Genomic DNA, 27,342 nt, shown 5'->3' on the forward strand with positions numbered 1-27,342 from the left:
AATCAGAGTACCATAAAGTTGTGTCCATAGTATTAATTAAACCATATCAATGAAACTCAAGCCTAAGAAACTAAGCAAAAAGTTCATTAATATTTGTACAGAAAAATGGAAATTTTCCATTTCTGAAAAATATGAACAACTATTTTCTGAAATTTAAGCCCAAAATACTATAAACCTAAGCCACTATCTGCAGGTTTAGCCTGTCCCCAGAATCAGTTTGCTATAATGCAGGGCTAATGCAGCTGCCGCCTGCTGGGGATATAAACTACAATGCTGGTGTCATTTTCTCTCCTTTCATGATGTATATAATATTAGACATGTCACGGATACACCTCTTGAAACATCTTACCTAGCTATGCACTAGTTTTCTTCATTTTTGGACAATTTTAATCAATGATTTATATTTTAGGCATTTCCCAAGGTAAGACGCCAGACCCTAGAGAATACAGCTATGAATACAATACAAAAATACCTATGTGCCACTCGAAGGTGATCCCACAACCCACACACACACACACACACGCACACGCACACGCACACACCGACCTACATATAAAGTAAGTGACATGCAAGCATTTATAATGGTGTATATAAGCTACCTCCAACTAAAACCAATTCTCTAGGTGCAGTGTGAGCGAGTTACTGCTCACTGTGAAATGGTGTCAGGTGCTGAGCAGTCAAAGACAAACACACGTGTAAGCACTTACAGCAAGGGAAGACGTTTGTAAACAGGCATTTTTAATTCTTGGAATCAAAGCGTTTTTCATGGACGGGTAGTCTATAAGATTTGCAAATGTTGGAATGATGTTTAGACAGAGCTCCTATTGAAAAGACAAATCTGATCAGTCTTAAGGAAAGGCGCCAGACCTCCCTCTCCCACTCAGCTCATCTGTCACAGCACGAAAGAAGCTTCCGTATGCTTCACATTATTTGGTCCTTACACCAATTTGGGGGGATAAAAAAAGAATAGTTATAATCAGTTGAAAAATGTCATGGCTACACAGGGCCTGCAGTAGTGTTTCAAAGGGTTGTAATTACAACTAGTTCTGTTTTCCCTTGAGACACGATCTTTATGTAGCCCAGGCTGGCCTCAAATTTACAAGCCCTCTGCTTTAGCCTAAGTACCCCTAATTATACAGGGCTATAACTGTAGAGAGCTGAAAAGCAGAGGTTGAGTACGGCTTCCGACACTTATGGAATGATTTAACTACAAGGAAAAACTCAACTTCACACTTTAATAAACTTAAAGACAGAAATGCATCAAAAAATGTGACTTGAAATATATGGCAGAAGCAGATATATACAAAGCAGTACAAACCTATAGTCCCAGTCACAGTGTTTTTGAGACAGGATATCATGTAGCCCAAGCTAGCCAACAATTCCTGGTCTCCCTGCCTCTATCCCTCAAGTGCCAGGATTATAAGTGTGTACTACCACAATAGACTCCAACATCTTCTTTTTTTCCCCTGAAACTGAAGTTTCAGGCAGCCATGAGCAGCCTGACATGGGTGCTGGAAACCTAACGAGTGTTCTTTGTAAGAGCAGTGACACATATCTTTAATCCTAGCACTTAGGAGGCAGAAGCAGATGGGGCTCTGTGAACTCAAGGCCAGCCTGGGCTACCAGTAAGACTATCTCCATACAAACAGCACCTGCTCTTAACCTCTGAGCAATCTCTCCAGCCCTTTCCAATTTACTCTTTAGTTAGAAGTCAATATGCAGTAATAACAGTGGGTCAGCAGTATAATTCAATAACTACTAACTATTGAGTTGTATATAAAAGGTTAAGATTTAATCCTAAAATATGCCTTGCTGTTTCTTTCTCCCGCCTTTCAACTTCATGAGGGCAACGGAAGCAGATACTGTGCCTGGATCTGAATGGAAGGAGCCTCCAGAGCTCTGTAGACCATGGGCAGGACACTGTTCTTTATCTCATCAGGAGGGGTTTTGGTTAGCAGCAAATCCATTTTTTGTAGAAAAATTAGCAAAATCTGTGTGAGAAAAGGGAAGATTATGAAAATCTGCAATCTTTAAGAAATTCTGTATCCTCCCAATTTAAAGTGTTTTCAGAAGATTAAGTTCTGTTTGTGGACACTCACCATGTTGCTAGCCTGAAGGCATGGAAGACAAAAACACACAGATCAAGTCTCTTACATGTCTACAGCAATGCTTAATTATCCAAACAAAGACTAACCTCCAAAGAGCTACAGGAACACATGGCTCCCCTACATGTTTCAATTATCCAAAAGAGTGCTGCATTTAAAAAGGAAATAAAAGCCAACAGAAATGAAAACATCTGTGAGGAATTTTTAATTGTTTCTAACATCATTTTGCTAGCTGCCTCTACATACCTAAATTGTAAGAAACAAACCAAAATACTTAAGTGAGATCTTTATTTATTTTATATGTATGAGTGCTTTGCCTGCCAATCTGTCTATTCACTAACATGGAAGCCAGAAGGCAGCACTCGAGTTCCTGACACTGGAGCTACAAATGGTTTTGAGCTGCCGTGTGGGTGATGGGAATCAAACCCAGGTCGGCAGTGCTCTGAACTCTCCAAGTCCCAGAATACTTAGTTTTTCCAATGCTCAATTAAAATTTTTCAGGAGGGCTTATTAATGGAAAAACTAAGAGGAGAAGGAAGACAAAGGTACCTTAGTTTCATTTCCTAATGCTGTGGTAAAAGCAAGTGAAAAATAAAAGAGTTTGTTTGCATCACAGTTCCGGGTGGTGCACTGTGGTGGAGAAGGCAGGCAGCAGGAACCTGGAGCAGCTAGTTACAGCCACACAGACAGAATGCTCACTAGAGCTCTGCTCTCTCTCCTTTGCTTCAGGACAGGACAGTTTGTAAAGTGTTACTGTTGCCCATACCGCAGGGTACAGCTTCCCACCTCAGCTAATTTACTTAAGAAAAGCCCTCCCAAGCATAGTCACAAAATAGCCTAATCCAGACTCTCTCATACTGAGGTTCTTCTCAGGTGCTTCTACAGAGCCAATAATCAAAAGTTACCAAACTAAAAAGAACAGGGTCAATCATGTGTCTTAGGATTTTCATCGTGACTGATGAACAATTTGGGTGACATGCCAACCTGACACTGTGACAACCGTCAGGGAGCCCAGGTTTAAAGCTCAGAGCTCTATCCTGTGACCTGTGCCTGGTTAGTAGGAGCACCGCACAGACTGTCTTCTACATTCTTAAGGAAAGGGAACTGGAGAAGAAGCCACAAGAACTGGCAGCAGGCCTTTAATCCCAGCACTCAGGAGGCAGAGGCAGGCAGATCCATCTTTGTGAGTTTGAGGTTAGCCTGGTCAACAAAGCGAGAGCCAAGTGAGCCAGGGCTACATGGTGAGACCCTGCTGCAGCAGGTTAGGGGTTAGGGACACCAGAAGGCTGAAAGAGAGGGGAGACAACCGCTCACAAGCACACTGTTCAAAATCTCAGAAGGATAGTTAATATGCTAGTTTCTAAAAAGTAAAAAATAAATTCTCCACTTTCACGGGGACAACTGCAACCAATCACAGAGCCGGCCCATCAGACAGTTCATGCTGACTAGTAAGCTACTGCCACCCGGTAGCAGAAACACCTAATGGTGTCTCAGCCAACAACTCTACATGTTAAAATGAGGATAAAAGCTTTCAGATGATGATGACTGCTACATGGTTCTAAAACAGAGATGAACCCAGACTCTAATCCAGGTATGTAAGCCCACACTTCTTAAACTCAAGATAAATATCTACTGTAACAAAATCTATATAATTTATTTCACTTACACATTCACATTATATACATATGCATTGTGTGTGTATGTATATATATATATATATATATATATATATATATATAATTTGCATTTTTCTCATACATACACAGATCACATACTAGTTCTATGATGCTTTACACATTTTCCTCTTTTAATAAAATTATTTATTAGAAAAAAATAGAGACAACTGACATACATCATCTAAAAATTAACTAATGGAGTATCAAGCCAAATAAAAGTATCAAAAACTTGATTTTTCCAAACTGCCAGCTTTTAATTAGGGACAATGTAACACATGCAAAGTCTGATTACAACTTATTTTCTAAGACAATGACTTATAAAAAGCCACAAACATTCATTTGCTAAGTTTAATTATAATATTAGCTTTCTGACTAGTGAAAAAATCTAATATACGTACCTCAAGTATTTAAACACTTAACATTTTTTATTTATTTTTATTTGACATGTATGGGTGTTTTGCCTGAATGTGTATGTCTGTGCCTGGTTCCTGGAGTCGAGTTGGGTCCCGAGGATAGGAGTTACAGATGGCTGTGAGCCACCATGTGGGTGCTGGGAATTGAGCCAGGTCCTCTGCAAGAGCAGCCAGCACTAAGCCATTTCTTTTAAAAGCTCAAAATAGTCACTGTTTTGTTCTTAGGGATAGTAGCTATTACAATAACGCATAAACATTTGGAAGTCCTCACAACATACCTGGATTGGCTCCTGCTGTTTGAATACAGGACCGAGTTCAGGCAGAATTAATTTGATATATTCTTCTTTGGTGCATTCCTCAGCAATGAGCAGAACATTAGGTAAAACGAAAGGTACCATATCAGGGTTGACAAATTCTGAGGTCAGACAGGGTAAAATCCTCTGCACAATGACACGCTGAGAGGAAAAAAATGAAAAATTTGTAAAAACAAAATGTATTCCAGAACTTCCGTATTTACAATTGAAGTGTAAAGTGACCATAAAGCTGATGGCTGAAACTGAAATATTTTCTAGACTCTGTCCGTAAACCAGGCTACATGCTCGCTCCAGCGTTTGCAAGCTCATCTTGTGTTCACTGACAGTGATTCTTCTCTTTTTCCTATCACTCATGACTCTGATCATCTACCTGAAGCAGCACCTCACTCTAACTGATAACGCAGACGGCACCCATGCCTGTGTGAGAGGAACGGCAGTGCTCTGCTTTCCAGCCATGACAGTAAAGGGTAGCAGACAAGGGCTGTGACTGCTGAAGCTTTACAATTTTAGAGTCACAAAATAACAGTCTTACAACTAGTACCTTCTCTAGCATTCATTATTTTCGTTTTTAAGACTGTCTCACTGTGTAGTCTGGCTAGCCTAGAACTCAGATGTCCACCTGCCCTACCCTACCAAGTGCTGGGACTAAAGATAAAGGCATATGCCACCAGACCCAGCCTCACCAGCATTTTGAATATTATTTGACATTCATTGTCTAGTAAGTTAAGAGAAAGAGAATAGGAATACAGTAGGATCGCATCAGTATTGATGCATCCTTTAACTGCTAGTGAGCAGTGAGCTCCACCAGGGCTGTTTACAGACACCGCTGGGGACACACTTAGTAACCAGCACAGGTAGCCTTAACACAGGAAGCATCGTAAGGTTCACATCCGACCTGTTTTGCACCATACCTAAGCTTTGGCTTTGGCTTCAGTTGGCAGCATGTTACTGTCACTCATGTACCTCAGGTAAAGCCGTCTTACTTCATTGGAAGAGTGATTTATAGTAAGCCCACCTAAATATTAAATTAAAAACTCCTGACTATGTAAAAAACTGATTAACGAACCTTGGGCAGCTTTGGTAGAACCTTTGGCAATCCTTTGAAGAACTGTGATTTCTGAAGATTATCTCTTTGGAATAAGGTATCAAAATATTGAAGTGTTACTGCACCAACATCATCAAAGAAGGGAATCTACAATACAGAAAGAAGCCAATTATTCTGATATTCAGTTAAAGTTACTCTTATCTAAAATTACCACAACAAAGTGAAAACGCATTCAAGATATTCAGCAATATTATAAACATTACATTAAGTAAAAATTATAATTAGAAAAATCCAAATAAAAAATTCATTTTTCAAGTTCAAATCAGCTGAGCAGTAACATTATTTATAAAATACAGAAAAATTGGGGCTGTAAAGATAGCTCAGCAGGGAAGAACATGTGTTGCTATTCTAGAGGACGTGAGTGAAATTCCCAGCATAACATCAGACAACTTCTGTGCTCACAAACACATACCTTTACACAGACACAAACAGATACACCATTAAAAACCAGTAAATAAAGTGTTTAAGAGATGCCGGGCGTGGTGGCGCACACCTTTAATCCCAGCACTCGGGAGGCAGAGGCAGGCGGATTTCTGAGTTCGAGGCCAGCCTGGTCTCCAGAGTGAGTTCCAGTACAGCCAGGGCTACACAGAGAAACCCTGTCTCGAAAAAAACAAACAAGATCAGAAAGTGTTTAAGACTAGAATACCTCTGAAAAACCCAAAAAGCAGCTGAAGAGTCAGATGCAGATATTTGCACCCAACCAATGGACAGAAGCTGCTGACCCCTGTGGTTAAATTAGGGAAAAGCTGGAAGAAGCTGAGGAGAAGAGCAACCCTGTAGGAGGACCAACAGTCTCAACCTGGACCCCTGAGAGATCTCAAGACACTGGACCACGAAACAGGCAGCATACACCAGCTGGTATGAGACCTCCCAACACACATACAGCAGAGGACTGCCAGGTGTGGGTTCAGTCAGAGAAGATGCACCTAACCCTCAAGAGACTGGAGGCCCCAGGGAGTTTAGAGGTCTGGTGGGGTGGGGGTTGGAGGGTGGGAAGGAGGTATAGGATGAGGAACAGTCAAAGGGAGGACTGGGAGGGGAATAAAATCTGGAGGGTTAAAAAAATGATTAAATAAAAATTTTTTAAAAAGAATAAAATACCTTGAAAACATGATGAGTAATATATTTACTAAGTTAAAGATGAAGCTTTGACTTTTCAGGGAATCCAGAATGTCTGCATCCCTGGTTGTGCTATCGGGATCTCTGTTTATTTGAAATCTTAATTTTCTTCACAACTGTGTACATAAATTATTTAGCTAGTTAATGTTAAAGCTAAGTATTTAATACATTCAGGAACATAGCATCTAAGGACAAAGTTATGCATTTAAAGAGCTGCAATGTTATTTCTTTGTTCCATCATCTAATACAAAACTCCAGATGTACTCACTTTTGTCATTTGATCTGCATCGGGTCTCACGGTTGGAGTTACATTTAACAACAGTTTTACGTGTTCACGAACTTCCTCGGGTATACTGGTCAGTGAACTAGATCCTAAACGACTCAACTATTCAAAAGAGCAAAGCCAGACATGAGTATATAACAATGAGTATATAACATGAGTATATAAGCCAGACATGAGTATATAACATTCAAAAGGCTAAGAACCCTTTCTACTCAGCATAGCTGTTGACAGCACAAACACTAACTCTACTTTTTTAATATAACTAAAAATGTCTTTAATATTCCAAGTCCTTCCATGTCTAAAGTAAGATGGGGGGGGGGGTGTATTTTCGATACTCTATCTAGTAAAGGTCATGATAAAAGCTGTAGGAACTAATGCAATCATGACTTCTAGAAATGACTTTGACTAAACTGACTTTACACAAACTTGAAATGAAGTGCTCATTTCTATGAAGGAATTTCAGCTGCTGTGATTGCCTGCAAAGACTGCACAGGACCAAGCTAGCCAGCTCTCCGGCATGGGAGAAGGACCCCCACCCGTCGCTAAGGAGCTGTGGCATCTGCTGGCTACAGGGAGAGGGTACCCTCCAGGGGATAAGCACACACTCGTGAGGACATGGACAGCGCGAGGCAAACCTAATGGTTACAAACAACTGACATGAGTTGGAAGGGCACTTGGGAATATGGGGGTAGGAGGTGAGTCTGGGAGGAGTTAGGTGGAAAAGGGGGTGAATGTGATTGAAAGGCATCGGATGTGTACATAAAAATCTTTTAAAAATTAATAAAGATACTATATTTTTAAGAAGAATTTTTTGTCTACATTTTAGAAAAAAAGAAAAAAAAACCCAGGAGAGATCTAAACCCATGTTAATAGGCGAATACCTGATCCAGTTGTCTACTGAAGCTCTTGTAAATGTCCTGCTTGTTGACTTCAAATATAGGTCTCCCTTGATTAAACACGGCGTACATAACAGCTCCTAACGAGTACATGTCACTGGCAGTCTCACAGCTCACGGACAGGATATATTCAGGAGCCAAGTATTCAGGATTCGGAAGACACAATGATGGCAAGTTTGGGTCCCACTCTTTACAAGGAAACTTAGGCTGTAAGAAGTCAGAAGGGGGTGGTACATTTACACAATGGAGTACTACTCAGCAATTAAAAACAATGAATTCATGGAATTCTTAGGCAAATGGATGCATCTGGAGGACATCATCCTGAGTGAGGTAACCCAATCACAAAAGAACACACATGATATGCACTCACCGATAATTGGATATTAGCCCAGAAACTTAGAATATCCAAGATACAATTTGCAAACCACATGAAACTCAAGAAGAAGGAAAACCAACGCGTGGATACTTCATTCCTCCTTAGAATAGGGAACAAAATACCCATGGAAGGGTATGCTACAGAGACAAAGTTCAGAGCAAAGACGGACGGAAAGACCATCCAGAGACATGCACTCCATCCCATATACAAGCATCAAACCCAGACACTATTGCATATGCCAGAAAGACTTTGCTGATAGGACCTTGATATAGCTCTCTCTTGTGAGGCTATTCCAGTGCCTGGCAAATACAGAAATGGATGCTCACAGTCATCTAAAAGATGGAACAAAAAGCCCCCAATGGAGGAGCTAGAGAAAGTACCCAAGGAGCTGGGGGGATCTGCAACCCTATAGGTGGAACAACAGTATAAACTAAACAGTACCCCCAGAGCTCGTGTCTCTAGCTGCATACGTATCAGAAGATGGCCTAGTCAGCCATCATTGGGAAGAGAGGCCCCTTGGTCTTACAAACTTTATATGCCCCAGTACAGGGGAACGTCAGGGCCAAGAAGTGGGAGTGGGTGGGTAGGGGAGCAGGGCGAGGGGGGGGCGGGGGGGAGGGTATAGGGAATTTTTGGGATAGCATTTGAAATGTAAATGAAGAAAATATCTAATAAAAAATTGAAAAAAACAAAAAAGAAGAAGACAACAGAAAGGGGATGACAAGGTTAGACTTCAAATAACAGCAAACCACCACAGGCCACAGCTATCTTTAAATTTGTACTGACCCAGCTATGCGTGGTGGCGCCTTTAGTAGGCCTTTAATTCCAGCATGTGGGACAGAGAGGCAGGTGGATCTCTGTGAGTTCAAGGCCAGCCTGTTCTACATAGTGATTTCCAGGATAGCCAGGGTTACATACAGAGAACCTGTTTCTGACACAGCAACATCATTTTATGGAGTCAAGCCAGAGAAAATGTTACCATCACCTTTAACTCTAAAATTCCCAAGTCAGCAAATCTGGAAAACATGTGCAACAAACACCTGCGCTGTAATAAGTGCCTATCACAAAGGTTTTCTAAGTCATCGGGAACCAATCAATACAAAGCCTGGCTGGCCTAAGGCAGTGCTCTAAGTATGAATGGACAGGTATCCTGAGTCACTGGGACAAGTGCTTGGGGGCAGAAAGGAGGAGCTGAGACCCTAGCTGAGCGCTCAGCAACCACCTAAACTCACTGCTCCTACGCGTACACCACACTGAGTTGTGGTAAGGAGTAACTACGTAAATGCTCCCAAGAGCTTGGGAGATCAAAGGAGGGAGTGGGGAAGAGAGTGAGTTATACGCATGTGTGAGATTGCCAAGGAATACACTGAACCGATTTTTAAAATGAAGAACATACTTAATAAATGTCAGCATGCTATCACTGCTAGTGCTCTGTGATCCCTGAGGACGATGTGTGGTCTCACAGGCAGGAGCAACGGTGTTAAGGAATCACGATAGCAGTTTGTGTATTTGAATTTCTAAAAAAGAAATTTCTGTTTAACTAAGTTGCTTAGTTTTCTCTGGGGCCTTTTTCTCAAGACAGCTACAGAACTAATCACCTGACTACTACTCTCTGGCACACAGACAGTTAGATTTCTCCTTATAGTCAGATACACAATGCACCATCACTGAGTCTCATGCTTTACCATGCTACATAACATTTTCTGGTCCATTGCGGATAAAATCATAGATTTCCATGATTTTAAAAATCTAGACGTGAGAACATTAAACAAATCTAAAGCTGCCATTACCTCCTGTTCAGAAGGGTTGCTTGATGACACACAGAAGTCAAACCCCATTATTTTCCAGGCTCCGCTTTTATTCAAAATGACATTTTCAGGAGTAACATTTCCATGAACCATTTTTACACTGCTATGCAAAAATGACAATCCTTCAGAAACCTGGAAATAAAACATAAAAAAAATGACTTGTAAAAATTGACTTTTGAATGGAAGACAGCACCTGCTGGGTCTCCTAGTTTTCACAAGTCAGCTAGCAATCAAACTCGTGGGGAAATTGTATAGCAAAACTCAAGTACAGCTATAAAGAGGTTTCTTTTTATAATAACAGAAAGAAGATAAACTTCTGCTGTATACATTAATTCACTTCCAGTTTGAAACACGAGATAAATTATTTCCAGTTTGAAACATGAGATAAATTAATTCATTTCCAGTTTGAAACATGAGACTTCTCATTGAGTTGGTTAAGATTTTTGTGTAGTTACACTTTATATTTAAAATTCAACTTCTCTAAGCAGTAATTACTGTGCTTAGTTTTAAGTATTTAATGTTTACTGACAATCACACTGAACTAACACAAGGTAACTTTTATATCGGTGCCAGAGACGACTGTGGAATCAGGTAAGCAGAGCAGACGGGAATCTATAGCAGGAAGAGGTGGCCCCTCTCTGACTTCCAAGAAACCACTGTCCCTGGCTTTCCTCAAACTCTCCTGGTCCCTTCTTTCTAGTCTGCTGTCCTGGCTTTCTGGGCTCTGCTCACTTCCCCAGTTCTCACCATCATTACTCCTCCACCGTGGAGCAGGGCCTCTGCTCTATGCCCAGACCTCACCAGACCACCTTCTCTTCCCCTCACTCTCCTATAAGCATCAGAATCCCAGAGGAATCCGAAATTGAGTTTCTACTCCAAATTTAGTTCATCCGTCCTATAATGTTTTCCATTCTAGTTTATAATTACTTAGTTTTTCTATTTACTAAGAACAAAAATCTCTGAATTATCCTGAGTTGTTTGTTTTAATTTAGCCAATAAGCCCGCCATGTGAGTACCTGCCTTTAACCCCATAACCCTAGTACCCTGAAAGCGGAGGCAGGTGGATCTCTGCTGAGTTAAAGGACAGCTTGGACTATATAGCAAATTCCAGATGAACCAGGGTTACACAGTAAGTCCCTGTCACTATACATAAAAATACACACACACACACACACACACACACACACACACACACTTGCAAAGCACCTTACTTTCACTTCAAAATAGACATAAGACATGATCCAGGTTTACCCCCTTGCCACCTCTGCACCACCACTGTCTCTGGCCAGGGCTGCCCCAGGAACCACACCTATCACATCTCTTGGCTTCTGCCCTTACCCTTCTTCTATAGTCTATCAAGGCAGCTGCTTCAGCACTCTGTTAAAACATAGCCCAGACTATTCATTCCCCTATTCAAACCTCCTATCTCTCAGAGTAAAATCTGAAGCATTTCTTTGGTTTCCAGGAACCCATAAAGGTCACGTAAGGTTAGGATTTATAAATGTTCCCAAAAGCCAAAGGTAATTAAATAAGATCCCACTCCCTGGAGTAGACTACCTTCCTATGAGCTACAGATCAAAGAGGCCTCCAAAATATAAGTAATTGTCACTGCTGAATGCCCACCAGAACTACACTGTAATGTAAGACTTTACTACAGAGATAACCCAGTTGGTCACAGAACATTACTTAACTGGGAGCTTCCTACTTGCTGGCTAGCTCACAAGATGCTAGAGAAATGGTTGTCAAGGGTCTTAGCTGTGGACTCCCTGCCAGGGAAAATTTATACTGGTGCAACTGTAACAGTCTGTGACCCAGGTAAGCAACCTCTTTCTGACTGGAATTAAGTTAAGGTTCCCAGGCTCCTGCAAGCAAGCCTAATTAAACTGACTGGGTCACTAAAGAAACAAAGACATTAAGGCAGAAGACAGACTAGTTAAAAAGATGAAGGGGGTGGAAAGATGATGACTCAGCAGGGAAGAGGAGAGGCGCCCCTATTCAATTCTCAGCACCCACATGGTGCCTTACAACCATCTGTAACTCAAGGTACAAGGGATCTGATGCCCTCCTTCGGCCTAGGTGTGGTGCACATATTTATGCAGGCAAAAACATACATGTTTTTAAAAAGAAAGGAGAGGAGAGGGTGGGGAGCTGTGACAAGAGAGTAATGAAGACAGGATCAAAACACATTACACATAGGTGTGAAATGTCACAACGAAACCAGTTATAAAGGTAACAGATGACGATAAACTTTGTAAAGTTGTACATTTTCAAAAATATTATTGCCAAACATAGCTTGAAAAAGAACAAAGGGGCTGGCGAGATGGCTCAGTGGTTAAGAGCACCGACTGCTCTTCTGAAGGTCCCGAGTTCAAATCCCAACAACCATCCGTAACGAAATCCGATGCCCTCTTCTGGAGTGTCTGAAGATAGCTACAGTGTACTTACATATAATAAATAAATAAATCTTTAAAAAATAAAATAAAAAGTCTTTAAAAAAAAAGAAAAAGGAAAAGAACAAAGTTTTTCAAATCTAGAAGTTTCCTTAACTTCACAAGAAAACAAGCTACATACTTACTGTATATTTTTAGAAGAGTGACTTAGTTATATTTCTATACAGGGATCATGTCCCATATACTTTAGTTAAAACACCAGTGCTGTAGCATATTAACTCTAAGGCACAGATCAGGACTATGTACACAGATATATATGGGGGTTACTTTTTGTATGCATAAGTCCGTATGTGGGGTGGTTATGTGCATGCGTGGGGGGAGGGGCGGAGGAGGACATCAGTGTACTGCTCTGTCACTCACTCAGGGTCTCTCACTGAGCCCAGAGCTAGGCTGGCAGACTGCAACCATCCGAAGACTCTGCACGGCAGACTGGATTACAGGCATGCACACATGCAATTCCTTAAGCAAGTGCAGAGAATTCAGACTCAGGTCCTTGCGCGTACACAGCAAGAGCTCTGATCTACTAAGCCTTTTCTCCAGCTTCTATTTTGTTGTTTTTATTTTAACTATCTGTCTGTTACTCTTTCAAATTATTTTGTAGTTTGGGAAAACAGTCTAGTTGCCTGCTACAAAACAACAGCAATCAAAATGGAGGTGGTGCTGGCACAAAGACAGACCAATGAGTCAGAAAGAAAAACCTAGAAATAGTCTCTCCATATGGTCAAATGATTTTTTTTATGGTGGCACTAAAAGCATTCAATGAGGGTGGGGATGTCTAGCTTCTTAATAAATGACGCTAGGAAAACAAACTATCAAAGAATGAAGTTGGACCTTTATGACATTTACAAAAGTTAACTCAAGCTAGAGCTGTAGCTCGATGGCAGAGCATGTACTGAACATGGAAAAGGCCCTACACAAGAACAGTAAAACCAATCAACCACCTGGAAAAGGATGAGACCTAACGACATCGACAGGTCCCTGACGCTGGCTCTCACAGCTCGGGTGTAACCAGCAGCACAGGTAAGAAGGACAAGTACTCAAGGCTGACATGACGCTCAGCAGACCATGCTCAGCAGACGATGCTCAGCAGATGATGCTCAGCAGATGATGCTCAGCAGGGAGAAGCTTCTGCTGCCAAGCCCAGGCCTCAGGTCCATCCCTCGACACACGTAGGAGAACCCACTCCCACAAGCTGTCCTCAGACCTTCACACACACGCTCCCCCACTTAAGGCACAATAATGATACAACTTTAAATTGTTTTAAAATTTTTAGTAAGTAATATAACCTTTATTTCAAAGGAACTCAGAATTTACTAGCGAATCTAATCCATGGTGCTAGTAAGCAGAAAAAGAAAAATCTTAAAAACAGGCATATATGAAAAGACCAACAATACCTCTCAATGTAATCTAAATTTCCTTAAAAATATTTTGTAGTTATTAAATACCTTTATTTTCATTATTATAGTTTTGTTTATGAGCTATAACAACAAAAGAGTTTATGAAACAAACTTACATAATTTAAAAGAATTAAAAGGAACAGCCAACAAGTGATCCCCTCAAAGGTTACCAATGTTATCAGATTCATATATTTAAAATAACTTAGCAAGGCATTGTGGTTCAAGGCTAGCCTGGCTTATATAGCAAGTACCAGACCAGCCAGAACAATATGTTAAGACCTAGTTTGTATGTTTGGCTGGGTTTTATGTTTGTTTGTTTTTTAGGGCGAGAGGAGGAGGGAAAGGGGGCACACATAAAATATAACTTAAGACTAATGATAAAGACAACAAAAATTCTAAGGCATGAAAATAATTTCCAAATTATTGTCAAGGGCCAAAGGTTTACATCATGTAGTCTTCGTGGCAGATCAATCTGAAATAGATGCAAATTGTTTTAAAGAGAAAAAACTTGTCGCATATTAAATAAAACTACATACCTGAAGCAAACCATACTTAGTTTCTACATCATAAAGTTTATAATCCTTGATGTCTGGAGATATTGAAGAGGGTAGATTTTCCCAGTTACCAAGAACATTGGCTAAACTGGCAAAAACTGGTTCTGTACAAAATGCCAAGCAATCCCTGTTTCAAAAGAGAAAAGAGTTACTATCACTTTTACACATTATAAAAAGTAAATACATATAAAATAACAGATAACCTATCAAAGAGCTAAGTTAGTTAAGAAACTACTTCATATCAGTAAGAGAGTTTGGGGTTGATAACACCAGCATGACTACAGCATCCCGAAACCAGCAAAGGCATATTTACACACAAACCACATGGGATAAGTTATTCAATCTTTTAAGCTAAGTACTGTGACGACTGTGATATTTTAAATTTTAAAAGTCAGAAAATATTTCAATTTTGCTTTTTAAATGATTGCTTGAAAACCAAAGAACTGACTCAAAACTGTTTCATGAAACCCTCCTACACTTATCTGTAAGGCTGTAATTTTCAGAATACGCTCCAAGAAACCTACAGCTTTCTCACAGTCCACAGGAGCAAGTCGGGGAGACAGGCCCTACCCATTCTCTCGTCAATCAAAACAGCTTTATCTCCTTTGTACATCATTTTGAAAGGAAGGATTCAACAGTTTTTAAGTTTCGATTACTGGTTTGTTTTTTGGTTTTTGTTTTTTTTTGTTTGTTTGTTTGTTTGTTTTTTGACTTAAAAGATTTTAATGTTCATTGAATGTTACCATGGAGACTGACAGCCTGTACCCATGACATAATGATCACCTCAAGCTTTGAGACAGGTAAGATCTGCCCCAAGCCCTGGCTTTCCTATTTACTGTCTTGGTGATGCTGCACACCATCTCTAGGAGCCTCTCTTTGTCGTTTGTAAGATGGTGCTAACAGACACACTCTGGAGGGTTCGGTAAGAACCAAGGGCCTTAATCATGTAAAGTACAAGGCAGGGCACCAGCTTCTGCCGAGCACGCGCAATGAACTTAGCGCTGCTGTCTTAATTACCAAGCATTCCAGGCCCAGCCAGGCTTTGGCTTTGGGCTCAAGTGCAAAGGACAAGCCAGTCTCCAGTTCCAGGCTCCAGCTCCAAGATGCTGGTTATTCAACGGCAGCTCTGCACTCAGATTCCATGTATCTGTGATATACTGCTTAGCTTTCCTTCTGCCTTGAACTGATTTTTTCAAATGAAAAGAAATGTGGAATCTAAATCTATCATCTCAATCCTAACAATACATTAAAAACTGGAAATTATTGCTTCTAGTCTTTAAAGTGTCCCTCCTCCTATGATGAATGCTCACAACAATTTTCATAAACCTTACAACTACATGTCATGAAGTAACCTCTGAATTGTGCCTCTTCCTGATGACAAATAAACTCCTATTTTCAAGGCTCAACAGGTAGAGATTGTCATGCAAGTCTATTGCCCTGGGTTCAATTTCCAGAACCCATATAATGGTGTAAGGAGAGAACTGATTCCACAAAACTGTCCTCTGACCTTTACACACACCATGACATGTATGCCCATACATATACATCACACACACCCAACCTAATAAATGGAAAGAAAAATGTTTAATTTCCTAACTCTATTATTTAAATCACTCTATAAAAAGCTATATGATAAAGGAAAGTCCACTAGCCCTTCTCATCTCAGGAAACTTCAAACATATTATGAGACATAAGACAAATAGATCACATAAACACGACAGAGACATTTTTATAATAAGAGATCTGAGCATACTTCTTGGTAGCACAGTATAGAATGGTTGAGAGAGAGTGGGCATGCGTGAGCTAGCACATAGGCTCAGGAACCAAGCTGCCAACCCCCAGGTTTGCCATTCAAGCCAGAGTTGCAGTGGTGCCCCCCATCCTCGTCCTGGGAGGCATCTGCACAACTTAGCACAACTCTGCACGTGGTAATGTCTGTGCCTTGGTTTGGGAATCATGAGATGGAGAGACTTACTGAGGATTTCAAACAAGGAGCTTTCAGAAACCTAATATGTAAAACAAACAAAAGTCGACCTGTCCCAGCTGAAGGGAGATGGGAAGCTTGGAACCCGCTGCTTGCCTGCTCCTGCCTTATCCTTAACACCCTAAAACCACAGAACACAACTGCCGACAACTTAAAGCCTTCTAAGTGAATACAAGGGGACAGTGGGCTAAGCAGGATGGAAGAAATAACGCTGAAAAACTGACTGTGAATAATATGGAAAAAATTTACAAAGGTAGGGTATCTAAAGGATTGGTTCAGTCAAGATACATAAGTCCTATTTTCTGGTTTCCTAAGCTTATCATTCAGTAAAATCGATGGTGAAATAACTGAGACTATGAACTGACAGACAGGACATTGAAGGTTTAAGTCTAGAACAGCACCTGGTACACATCCAACAGCGATCCCAGGAGCATTAGTGAAAAGCAGATCAGAACTACTAGCCTAACAGCAACAACAGCCTCTTTCAAGCAGTGACTGTTCCAGTTCCCTCAGATCTGCTCTGACTGCTACAAACAAATATGGACTCATGGCAAATGTGAAAAGTACCGATATTTCATTCGACACACGCAGAGGCTCTCTAGCAGAGGCTCGCTAGTCGAGGCTCACTGACTGCTCCTGCAGAGAACCTAGGTTCTGTTCCAAGCACCACTCAGTGGCACACAGCTGCTGCTGACTCCACTTCCAGGAGTGACACCATCTTCTGGCCTGACGGCTACACACACAGTGCACACAAACTCACAAGCAGACACACATGCACATAAAAATAAAGACACATGCATGCATGAGAATATAAATTTTAGGGTAACAAATGATCCACCTGATCTCAACATATTTTCAAGATATTTTGTTGATAATATTTGAAAAAGACCAAATAGTTACTTTTAACTACTTATTCAGGACATTACCTTGACTCTTCTAAAGGATGCTGGACAGTAAGAAGTCGAGGGTGTCGTAGTCGGGTTAGCTGTTGGACTCCGCGTTTTAAAGAATCAATGATTTGATCCTTTTCAAATTTTTGATATTTGTCAATCAGCTTTTTATCAAAGACAAAAACAGCCACTTCCTAATTTAAAAAAAAAAAAGTAGCTAATTTTATCAGGAAATATATAAAAGCAGTAAAATTATATCTGAGTACCATAATGGTCTGAACAAATAACTAAAACTAAGGTTTTAGAAATGTTAGCAATATTGCAATAGTATACCAATGAAAAAGCTGAGTAAATAAAGATAAGTAAATCCAAATATGTTTAGCAGCGTCAGACCCCGTCCTCACTTCTCATAAGGTGACCACAGGGAATCCCCATCTTGTAATTATCAGAAACACACACAAGCTATGTGCCATTCATTCCTCTATGTAGTAGTGCTCTTAACTCAAACAAAACATTTGAATAAATGCTTAAGCCTTCAAAATGTTATTCGTAACGGGACTCCCATAGCCCAGTACGTGAAGGGCTGGACCAAACCCAGCCCAGCAACAAAATTTAAGGAAAAAAAGAACTTTACAAAGACAGGCTCTCTGTCGGAGATGATTGTTTACACAAAACCTATTATGTAAGGAGCTTTAAAATGTGAGTACTCCACCTTCCCTGTCCCTGTCCTATGTGAGCAGTCACTGCATGGTCACTGCACTCCTCCTTCTCTGTCCCTGTGCTCTGTGGGCAGTCACTGCATGGTCACTGCGCTCTGCCTTCCCTGTCCCTGTGCTCTGTGGGCAGTCACTGCATGGTCACTGTGCTCCACCTTCCCTGTCCCTGTGCTCTGTGGGCAGTCACTGCATGGTCACTGCGCTCCGCCTTCCCTGTCCCTGTGCTCTATGGGCAGTCACTGCATGGTCACTGTGCTCCGCCTTCCCTGTCCCTGTGCTCTGTGGGCAGTCACTGCATGGTCACTGTGCTCCACCTTCCCTGTCCCTGTGCTCTGTGGGCAGTCGCTGCATGGTCACTGCACTCTGCCTTCCCTGTCCCTGTGCTCTGTGGGCAGTCACTGCATGGTCACTGCACTCCACCTTCCCTGTCCCTGTATTACCACTCTTGTCGCTTGGTTCTTCCATTGACTGTGAACTCATATCCTGGCTTCTGTTATTTTCAAACCACAGCATTATAAAAGGTAATCAGGGGAACACTTACGCATCAAACCCCATAGCTAAAGTTGCAGGGCGTTAGTCTACCAAAGACTGAACCAATGAAGTGTTTCTCAAGCTGGCTTATTACTTACAGAACAGTTATGTGCCACGCACCGGGCTAAGTCCTTTTTAGGGATTACTAGCTCTTCACAGGACATCAGACATTAATTTACGGTCATCTTATTAAACAGGGCCACCGGAGAATGAATGTTATAAAAGACTCCAAACCAAGTATGCTGAAGAGTCAAGACTCGGGGCAACTAACCTTTAATTCTAGAGCAAATATACCAATCTGTCAGCTAAGAAATAACACAGGACAAATAGGGAGAATTAATGTGATAATAGGGGCAGAGGTTAAGGAAGCTGAGTGGCAGCATTAAATTTCATATACAGTTTGCATAACTCTTGAACAAAAAAGATAGTTGGGGCCAGGCTGCTCCTGATACAGACACAGGATTTTACAATGCATAAGCTCTCTCGGGGACGGGATGCAGTGTAAGCATGCAATCCATTACATTCTGCACACACTTTACACACACCTGAAGATAGTTTTTTAAACAGTACTTAGGCGCTTATATGAAATCAGGTGTAGGGTTTTCTACTTAACACACCATGCTGTCACTCAAATGGCTGGAATTTGGGGCGTTAGTGTAGGGATGCTCAGACTGTGTCTACACAGCTTTAGGAAATACAGCATAACCAGAAGGCAGAGTCTCATATGACACTAACTAACTCTGGACACAGATGACCTCAGCATCCATTCCTACCTCACTCTTCACTTGTATTCACGTGGAAGATTTTATTTTAGTAAGTGCTCTTCTCTAACACCTTTTATAAATGCATCTAATTTAAATGTGTTTCTCACAGTGTCACAGTTTTAGAACGGATCACATGAAATGGCTCTGGTGCTCTTGCCATTTCCCTGCTCTTAAAGAGGAATGAGGAAAAGAAACACAATTCTATCAGGGGATCCTAAATGGACTACCCTAGGTCAAAAACAAGATTCCGCCTCCGTAGACCACCACAGGTTATCAACTCTCCTAAGAACTTTTCTACTCAGTCAGTTACTTACAATTAATCAATTTCAGCAAAGCTGGGTTAGCCATTTAAGCCTCCTGAGTTAAACCCAGCCCTTTGAAACTTTCCATAAGGTTAGATCAACATGATTTCCAGTTTGTATTTTTATTATTTTTCTATCAGATTAAGCAGCCATAATCTGAAGAGCTGACACCTAAACTTTTCTTAAAGTAAAACCTGTAATGTTGGAAGGTTTTCAGAGTTCAGATATTAAGGTTCTCAAGCAGTGAAGTCTACAAATACTCCAGACCCCCAAAACCTCTAAACTGTGAAATACTGCTGGTGGCAAGAACATCAGATGAGGGGGTTAGCTAGTTAGAACTATCCACACTTATCACGTGCATAAAAATCCCTTCACCCGTCACCTTGTGTTATTTCAGACTTTTTGGAACATACACAATGTCATAGACTCTAGCAATGGCTTAGACCTAAAAGATTCTCAAACGTTTACTGTCTACTGATTATCAATAAAGACAAGCAATTAATAAAAGTTTATTATCATTTTGAACTAAAATTTTCATCTTATCAGGAGGGAGGGTGAGAAGGAGGGAGGAAGGGAAGGGTGGGCAGGCAGGGGAGTGGAGGGGCAAATGTGTTCAAACGTTCTATAAAATTCTCAAAGAACTAATAAAAAAAATCTTTTTTAAAAAGTACTGTTTTCTTACTAGCCTAACTTTATATAAGTATTGAGATAAATGCCCAGGTATGTACAGTAACACAACTATAATACTAGCACCCCAGAGGCTGAGGTAGAAGGACCTGTTTATAATCTGTAAAAGCTACTTGCTTACAGTAAAGTTGAACTCTACTGAAAACAATATAGTTCAAGAAATACAACGTAAATTATGTAATGCAGTGTGTAGTCATCTCAGAGCTGCAGAGATGGTTGTCAAACTCAGCTGTTCTCCACGCTCTCTGCTCTCTGGGTCCCTGTGACTTGTCGGGGGACTGCTGAGTGTCAACTGTCCTCCTCACTTGTCCTGATTCTTAGCTAGCAGTTCTTCAGTGACAAACTAAACTGCAAATGTCATTTACACCAACTGATGGCCTGAAGAGTGAGCACAGGAGGCTGAGATGATGATCTGTGAGTCTGAGAGCAGCCTGGACACTCAGGAAGCTGTAGACCAGTGCAGACTGTGTAAGTCTCACAAGTCAAAAAGGACTGGGGAGACGGCTAAAGGCAGTCGGCACGCAAATCTGAGAAATGAGCTTGACTCCTGGATCCCATGGGACAGAGAGACCAACCCCCAGAAGGTGACCTCTGACCTCCACACTACCACAGTATACACACACACATACATACATACACACACATACACACACACATACACACACACACACACACTCACACATATATACACACACACACACACTCTCTCTCTCTCTAAACAAACAAAACAGCTAGGGCTCATTGGTACAGCACTTGCCTGGCATGCAGCTGCAAACCACCCTTGGGTTCAATCCCTATTTAAAAAGAAAAAAGGTAACGAGATTGCTTTGCTTTTTAAAACAAAAAGGTAATAGAATATACTCATAAAATTACTAACCTAGAATCATTTTCTTTTGTGATCATTTTTTCTCTAAGTGACTTAATTATTAGCATTACATTTTATAGAACAGTTTCATTTTAAAACTTTTAATTATATTTAGTCATTATAATTGAATTATGCTTTTGTCTACATAATATAAACAAGCCTTACCCACAAATATTGGCACTATATATGTGTGTGTTTGCATACACAGAAAGCACACATATATAAAACATGAATACTCTGCAGTAGAAAGTAGAAAGTACATGTCTAACCCTAGTCTCGGCCAAGTAAATAAACTATGGACAAGGAACTCTTGACTATGCAGCGACTTTTCAAAGCCAGCCACTCCAATCTAGGTGAGAAGGAAAGCAGTCAGGGCAATCCTCAGCCATGTGCCGAGTTCCAGGACAGCATCACTACATGAGACCCTACCTCAGATGGATGGATGGATGGATGGATGGATGGATGGATGGATGGATGCATGAACAGACAGACAGGAGAGACAGACAGACGATAAGCAAGCTCAGAGTAATCTTCAGTCACACAGGAAGCTACAAGCTAGCCGTACTACATGAGACCCTATCCCAGAGAGAGACAAGACAGACAGAAGACAGACAATAAGTAGATGGATAGACAGATAATGGATGGATGGATGGATGGATGGATGGATAGATAGATAGACAGACAGAATGTTTAGACAGATAGATCTATCTCTGTTATCCCTAAAAAAAAAAAAAGACAAGAGCTAAAAAGCTATCTGACTCAAAGTTCTAAGAATATCCTGAAGCACTATGGGGTAAGAAGCAACAGATAGAACTTCAAAGTCAAATCAATGCCCAATTTGAAAAAAGAATTAAAAAGATAAATGAAAGTTTTTCAAAACGTATAATCATTCTTCTACTTAAAAGTGTGCAGTGGTGGGGTGAGAAAGATGTTCCAGCAAGGCATCTGCTGCCAAGTCCAATGGCCTAAGTGCCACAGGGTGGGAAGAATCAATTCTTACAAACTGTCCTCTGACTTCCACACATGTGTGTGCATGCACACACACGGACACAAATTAATAAAATTTTTAAAACGCTAATAGAAGTAAAATATATAAATAAAACAAAAAATGTATCATATTTTAATTACTTAAATTAGCAGCCTTAAAAGTTAAAATAACCCTAACATATAAAGCAACAGTATACCAATTTTTAAAGTGTGTGTATAGTATTAAAATTTCTTATTTATACAATCTATATAACATTTGGCTCCAAAAATTCTAATTCTAATTATCTGGCTTTTTAAAGTGCAATTCAAAGATCAGAAAAGTCAATGAAATAAAAAAAAATAAAAGTAAATTTAAAAAAAGGAATTTTTTCAGAAAAGGTCTCAAATATTTTTAAAAAGATTTATTTATTATTATATCTAAGTACACTGTACCTGTCTTCAGATGCACTAGAAGAGGGTGCCAGATCTCATTACGGGTGGTTGTGAGCCACCATGTGGTTGGTTGCTGGGATTTGAACCCAGGACCTTCGGAAGAGCAGTCGGTGCTCTTAACCACTGAGCCATCTCTCCAGCCCCTCTCAAATATTTTTAGAGCACATAATATTTTTGAAAAGAACACCTATGTTCAGCTAATCTTTTAAACCTGAATCTGAAACTCTCGAGAAAGACTCAGTTACAGAACTATACAGATACTCAATAAGGTCTAGACCAGTAATTACACAGTACTCTAAAGCTTAAGAGATGAAAAGGAACTGTGTCACTGCAACTTCAAAACTTACACAGATCCTCTACCCAAATATACGACCCTAACAAGGGTAACTGGGACAAGGTTGGCAGGGAGCTAGAGAGACTAACAGCTGATGGAAGTGTGCACAGATCCAGCCACTGAAAAAGCTGGTGCAGAACGAACAGAGCAGCAGAAGATCCCACAGTAACGTGTCACATACATCCCAGAGCATTCCTAGTGGCTCTTAGGTAAAGAAAAACTGCCAAGCCCATATCACAGCACACACCAATAATCCCAGCACTAGGAAGGCTGAGGGAGAAGTTCTATTTGAGCTGAAGACTGTGGGGTTGCAGGCACCAAAGGAAAATAATTCGAAACTGTATTTCTGTTCTGGCATTTGTTATTTTATTGGTCTTTTGCTTGTTTTGTTTTGACTTTTGCTTTTGTGATTTTTGTGTTTTGTGGCTTGTTTGGGTTTCTTCTTAAGACGGAGAACATAAGTTGGGTGGGTAGACAAGATCTGGAAGGAGTTGGGGGAGGAGGTAAATACAATCAAAATATATTTTATGAAAAAAGCTAAGAACAAAAGCGAACAAAAACTATGTCCACCAAGAACACTGTTTTATCCAGATATGTTCTAACCCCAAAGCAATACATTTAAGGAAAGAAAGGAACAGAATAAAGCCTCTTGGGAGAAGTCAGCTCACTTAGTTAACAGTAGAGAACAGGGATCTACCATTTGTGCCTCACTCTCCTGTTCTGTGAACAGCAATGTAAGCGCCAACCTTATGGTGGTATTTAATATATTCACCACTGGTATATATTAACACCTGTACCCAAAGCCCTCTGGTTAGGCATAAAGACAATAGTTTATTGCCATGTCCTTAATAAAAATGTTTAACTCTGTAAGTTTGGTGTGGATTTTCATCTTATTCATAATCACTGTGGACCAATGTGTTAGTCATCAAGTACATGACAGTGGACCCCAAAATTTAGAGTGCCTAACAATAGCAAAGTTGTTTTCATTTATTAAGGACACACTATGATAGTCCTACAATGATAAAAATCAACAGTATTTCTTACAATATATCTTAGTCATCCAGCACTATATTGTTGAAAATGAGCACAGAAGCAATCTGTACTAATTCTGTGGAGGAATATCCATTTAAAACGTCATTAATGATTCTCAATTAGTCGATACTTTGTAACCACTAAGCGTTTTAGACAGACTTGCTGAGTTGAAAGAGAAAACAAGCTTCAAATTTGAAAATTTAAATTAACCATCATTTAAAATAAGGGTCAACTTTGGATCTCAATAGATTTCCAAACAAATGGCAATAAAAAAAAGGAAATCCTATTTCTACAGAAAATATAAACCTGGCTATTTCTAACCTTAACAATTTCAACAGAACCTGCTAATGAAATTTAACAATAATTGAGCTAGTGAGACATGGGGAAAGGCACTTGCCAGCAAGCCTGACAAGCTGACTTCTAAGCCCAGGACCCACAAGCCGAAAAGAGGCCTCGAGTACAAGCTGTCTTCACCACAGGGCACAGCTGTGTACACAGGCAAATGCAATGGAACAATGGAAGAAACAAAAAAGTATCCATGTTGTTAAAAATGTAACAGGAGCTGAAGAGACGGCTCAGTGGCTAACAGCACAGATGGCTCTTCCAGAAGACCTGCATTCAGTTCCAGCACCCATGCAAGGTGACTGACTGACTCACAACGACCTGTAACACCAGCTCCAGGGGATCTGCTGCCTCTGGCCTTTAAAGGTCCATGCATTCATTCATGTGCACAACCCACCCCCATACATCTATTAATTACACAAATTAATCTATTAATTAAGTAATCATCCTTTACATTTCTAAAAACTACCTCCTCATCTTTTAGGCTAATTTTGTTTAATATAACTTATTCAAACTACTCCACTAAAAAAGGTAAATGTGAAAACAATTTAAAACAAAAGCAGTATGTCCAAATTGACTACTTGCTATATTTTACAATCGTACCTCTCTGGTGGTAATAAGAGCTATCAGGTATAACAATAAACCAAAATAAATAATATGAATAAACAGATGAAAATTAGGGAAATCTATTTTCTATAATTCTATAGAATATAAAGGAAAATAACAGAGCAAAACTGGACTGAGGTACAACTCCGTGGTCAAGTCCTTACCTAGCACATGTGAAACCCACGTTCAGTTCTCTAGTACAACAACAAAAATACCAATACAACATACTTAGTGCTGGCAACATTTAATAGGATATTTGGCCGGTAACATATTGATAAATATTAAAATTTAGACTGGGAATTTTTATCCTAAAACATATACCTTACTGAATACTACCATCTAATATGCTGACATGAGATTTTTATTTTATTAATCAAGGAGAAGAAACCTGAAAGATGTTAAGGCACATCAACTGATGAGACTGCAGCAAGGACATAACAATAGATTAAAAGCATTTGCTTTGATTTCATCAAACAAAATGAGACTGAAAGAGGCCATTTAAGATTCCATTGAAGGGCGGGAATGACGATGGCTCAGCAGGTAAAGTGATTTCTGTGCAAACAAGGATCTGAGTTTAGATCCCCAGCACCTACATAAAAGCAGGCCAAGCAGCGTGCCCGCCAGGAGGAAACAAGTGGACAGACGCCCACAGCTCACTGGCTAGCAAGCCTAGGCAATCAAGTACCAGGTTCAGTGAGAACCCTGTCTCAAAAGATGACAACATGTAGAACGGTTGAAAAAGACATCCCAGTGTTGACCTCCAGCCTTCACACACACACACACAGAGACACACATACACACACACAGACACACACACTCACCCAAACCTAGGCATGCCAAAACCACACACACAACAAATGTATTCAAAACACTGGCACTCATTCTTATAATCTTCACATGTCCAAGTTCAAGGGCAATGCCACCTACACAGTGAGCTGGAGTAGGAGGACAGCCTGAACTAACTGCTTCAGGGGAAATCCATTCAAGACCTTTTGACATTTCTTAATATGAAAATGACTCACTCTGTGATATTTCATACGTGTACTCATTCAAATTGCATTCGTAACTAACCTGTTTTGTTGACTTCTTTGTGCCATTAAAAATCTTCCATGCCAACCCATTGCCACCACTGGCAATGTGTCGACCAACATCAAACTCTCTAGTGACGGGATTTCCCATCACAGCACTGGTGACATCAGCTGTTACTTTTGTAACAGTACTCTTCAGTTTATTAAGCATGGACTCCATGGCTGCAGTACTTGGTAGTTCAAGTCACCTAGAAACACAAAAGGGTATGAAAAAACTCAACCGTTTTTACTTGTCCTCGGCACATGTCCATAGTAAGTTCCAAAAATGTGTCCCCTCCAAAAGAGCAACACCACCATATAAAGTTCTAAGTTGATTTTTTGTCATCAGAGAATGTAACCACCAGTATAAATTTTAGTCTAGAACACTCTTCATGATAAAAACAAAATAAAACGTTTAAAGGACCCAATGTCTTATTCAGCAATAAACCTACACTATACATATATATATATGTATATATAGTTTTATGTATATGTGTGTGTGTGTGTGTGTGTATAAATATAAAACATATCAACCCTAAAATGATTGCTAAAAGTATTGGTTGGTAGAGTGTATACCCATAGTCTCAGTTATTCGTGACTGAGTCAGGAGGATCCCTTTAGTCCTTGAGTTCAAACCAACTTAGGCAACAACAGTCTGTGGCTCATACCTATAATACAAGCTCTGAGGTAGGAAAGCTGCTACAAGCCGACGCCAATGTAGCCTACAGAATGAGGCCTGACTCAGAAGAGAAGGAAGAAGAAGGGAAGAAGAGAACTGTAAGGAGAAGAAGGAACTAGCCCTCTGCAATTATTTCAGCTCTTAAAATGTTCAGACGCCATCAACCTAAAAACACACAAAATGCATTTAACTGGCACAGACACAAAATATCTGAAGACCACTGGACTTGCCTGCATTCTACTTGCTCTGTTAGTTATAATTATGCAAATGTAATCTACTTTCTGCTACTAAAGATTTGAACTATAAAGTGTAAATGGATCCACTTTCCCTTTTTAATGTAATACTGCATTTTGTAAGCAGTCAGGAATGTTGCTATTGGCATTATTAAAACACTTATTTGCTGTGCCAAGTTGCTCTCTGTGAGCATCTGCTAATTTTGACAAGGTAAAGGATACAAAATCAACTTATCAACTCTTCTAACTCTGCCAGACTAGCTCCACACTATGCTCTGCACCCCATTACACAGTAGGATGAGGACGATGTCAATGGGAATGTTTCTGTCCTTAAGTGATCAGTCCTATGGCAGACCAAGGCTGCCCAAATTCCAGTAGCAAATCAGAGACTT

General features: G+C 40.3%; 1 protein-coding gene across 4 annotated transcripts in view; it reads right to left on the reverse strand.

Moving 5' to 3' along the window:
* Scyl2 (SCY1-like 2 (S. cerevisiae)) overlaps positions 1 to 27,342 on the reverse strand; it is a 47,598-nt gene that overhangs the window by 13,516 nt on the left and 6,740 nt on the right. For 2 of the 4 annotated variants that reach the window (XM_011243394.3, NM_001358843.1), the window contains exons 2-12: positions 26,043 to 26,247; positions 17,410 to 17,567; positions 14,482 to 14,626; positions 10,081 to 10,230; positions 7,900 to 8,121; positions 7,004 to 7,120; positions 5,575 to 5,700; positions 4,473 to 4,649; positions 2,100 to 2,111; positions 1,869 to 1,991; positions 708 to 821 (exon numbers count right to left, since the gene is read on the reverse strand). In XM_011243394.3, coding sequence (XP_011241696.1) covers positions 708 to 821; positions 1,869 to 1,991; positions 2,100 to 2,111; positions 4,473 to 4,649; positions 5,575 to 5,700; positions 7,004 to 7,120; positions 7,900 to 8,121; positions 10,081 to 10,230; positions 14,482 to 14,626; positions 17,410 to 17,567; positions 26,043 to 26,219 — 1,521 coding nt within the window. In that variant the 5' untranslated portion in view covers positions 26,220 to 26,247. The remainder of the gene's footprint in view (positions 1 to 707; positions 822 to 1,868; positions 1,992 to 2,099; positions 2,112 to 4,472; positions 4,650 to 5,574; positions 5,701 to 7,003; positions 7,121 to 7,899; positions 8,122 to 10,080; positions 10,231 to 14,481; positions 14,627 to 17,409; positions 17,568 to 26,042; positions 26,248 to 27,342) is intronic. The other 2 variants (NM_001310704.2, NM_198021.3) reach the window with 1 other exon arrangement.

This window comes from Mus musculus, chromosome 10 (genome assembly GCF_000001635.26).
Source record: "Mus musculus strain C57BL/6J chromosome 10, GRCm38.p6 C57BL/6J".
Lineage (NCBI taxonomy): Eukaryota > Metazoa > Chordata > Mammalia > Rodentia > Muridae > Mus > Mus musculus.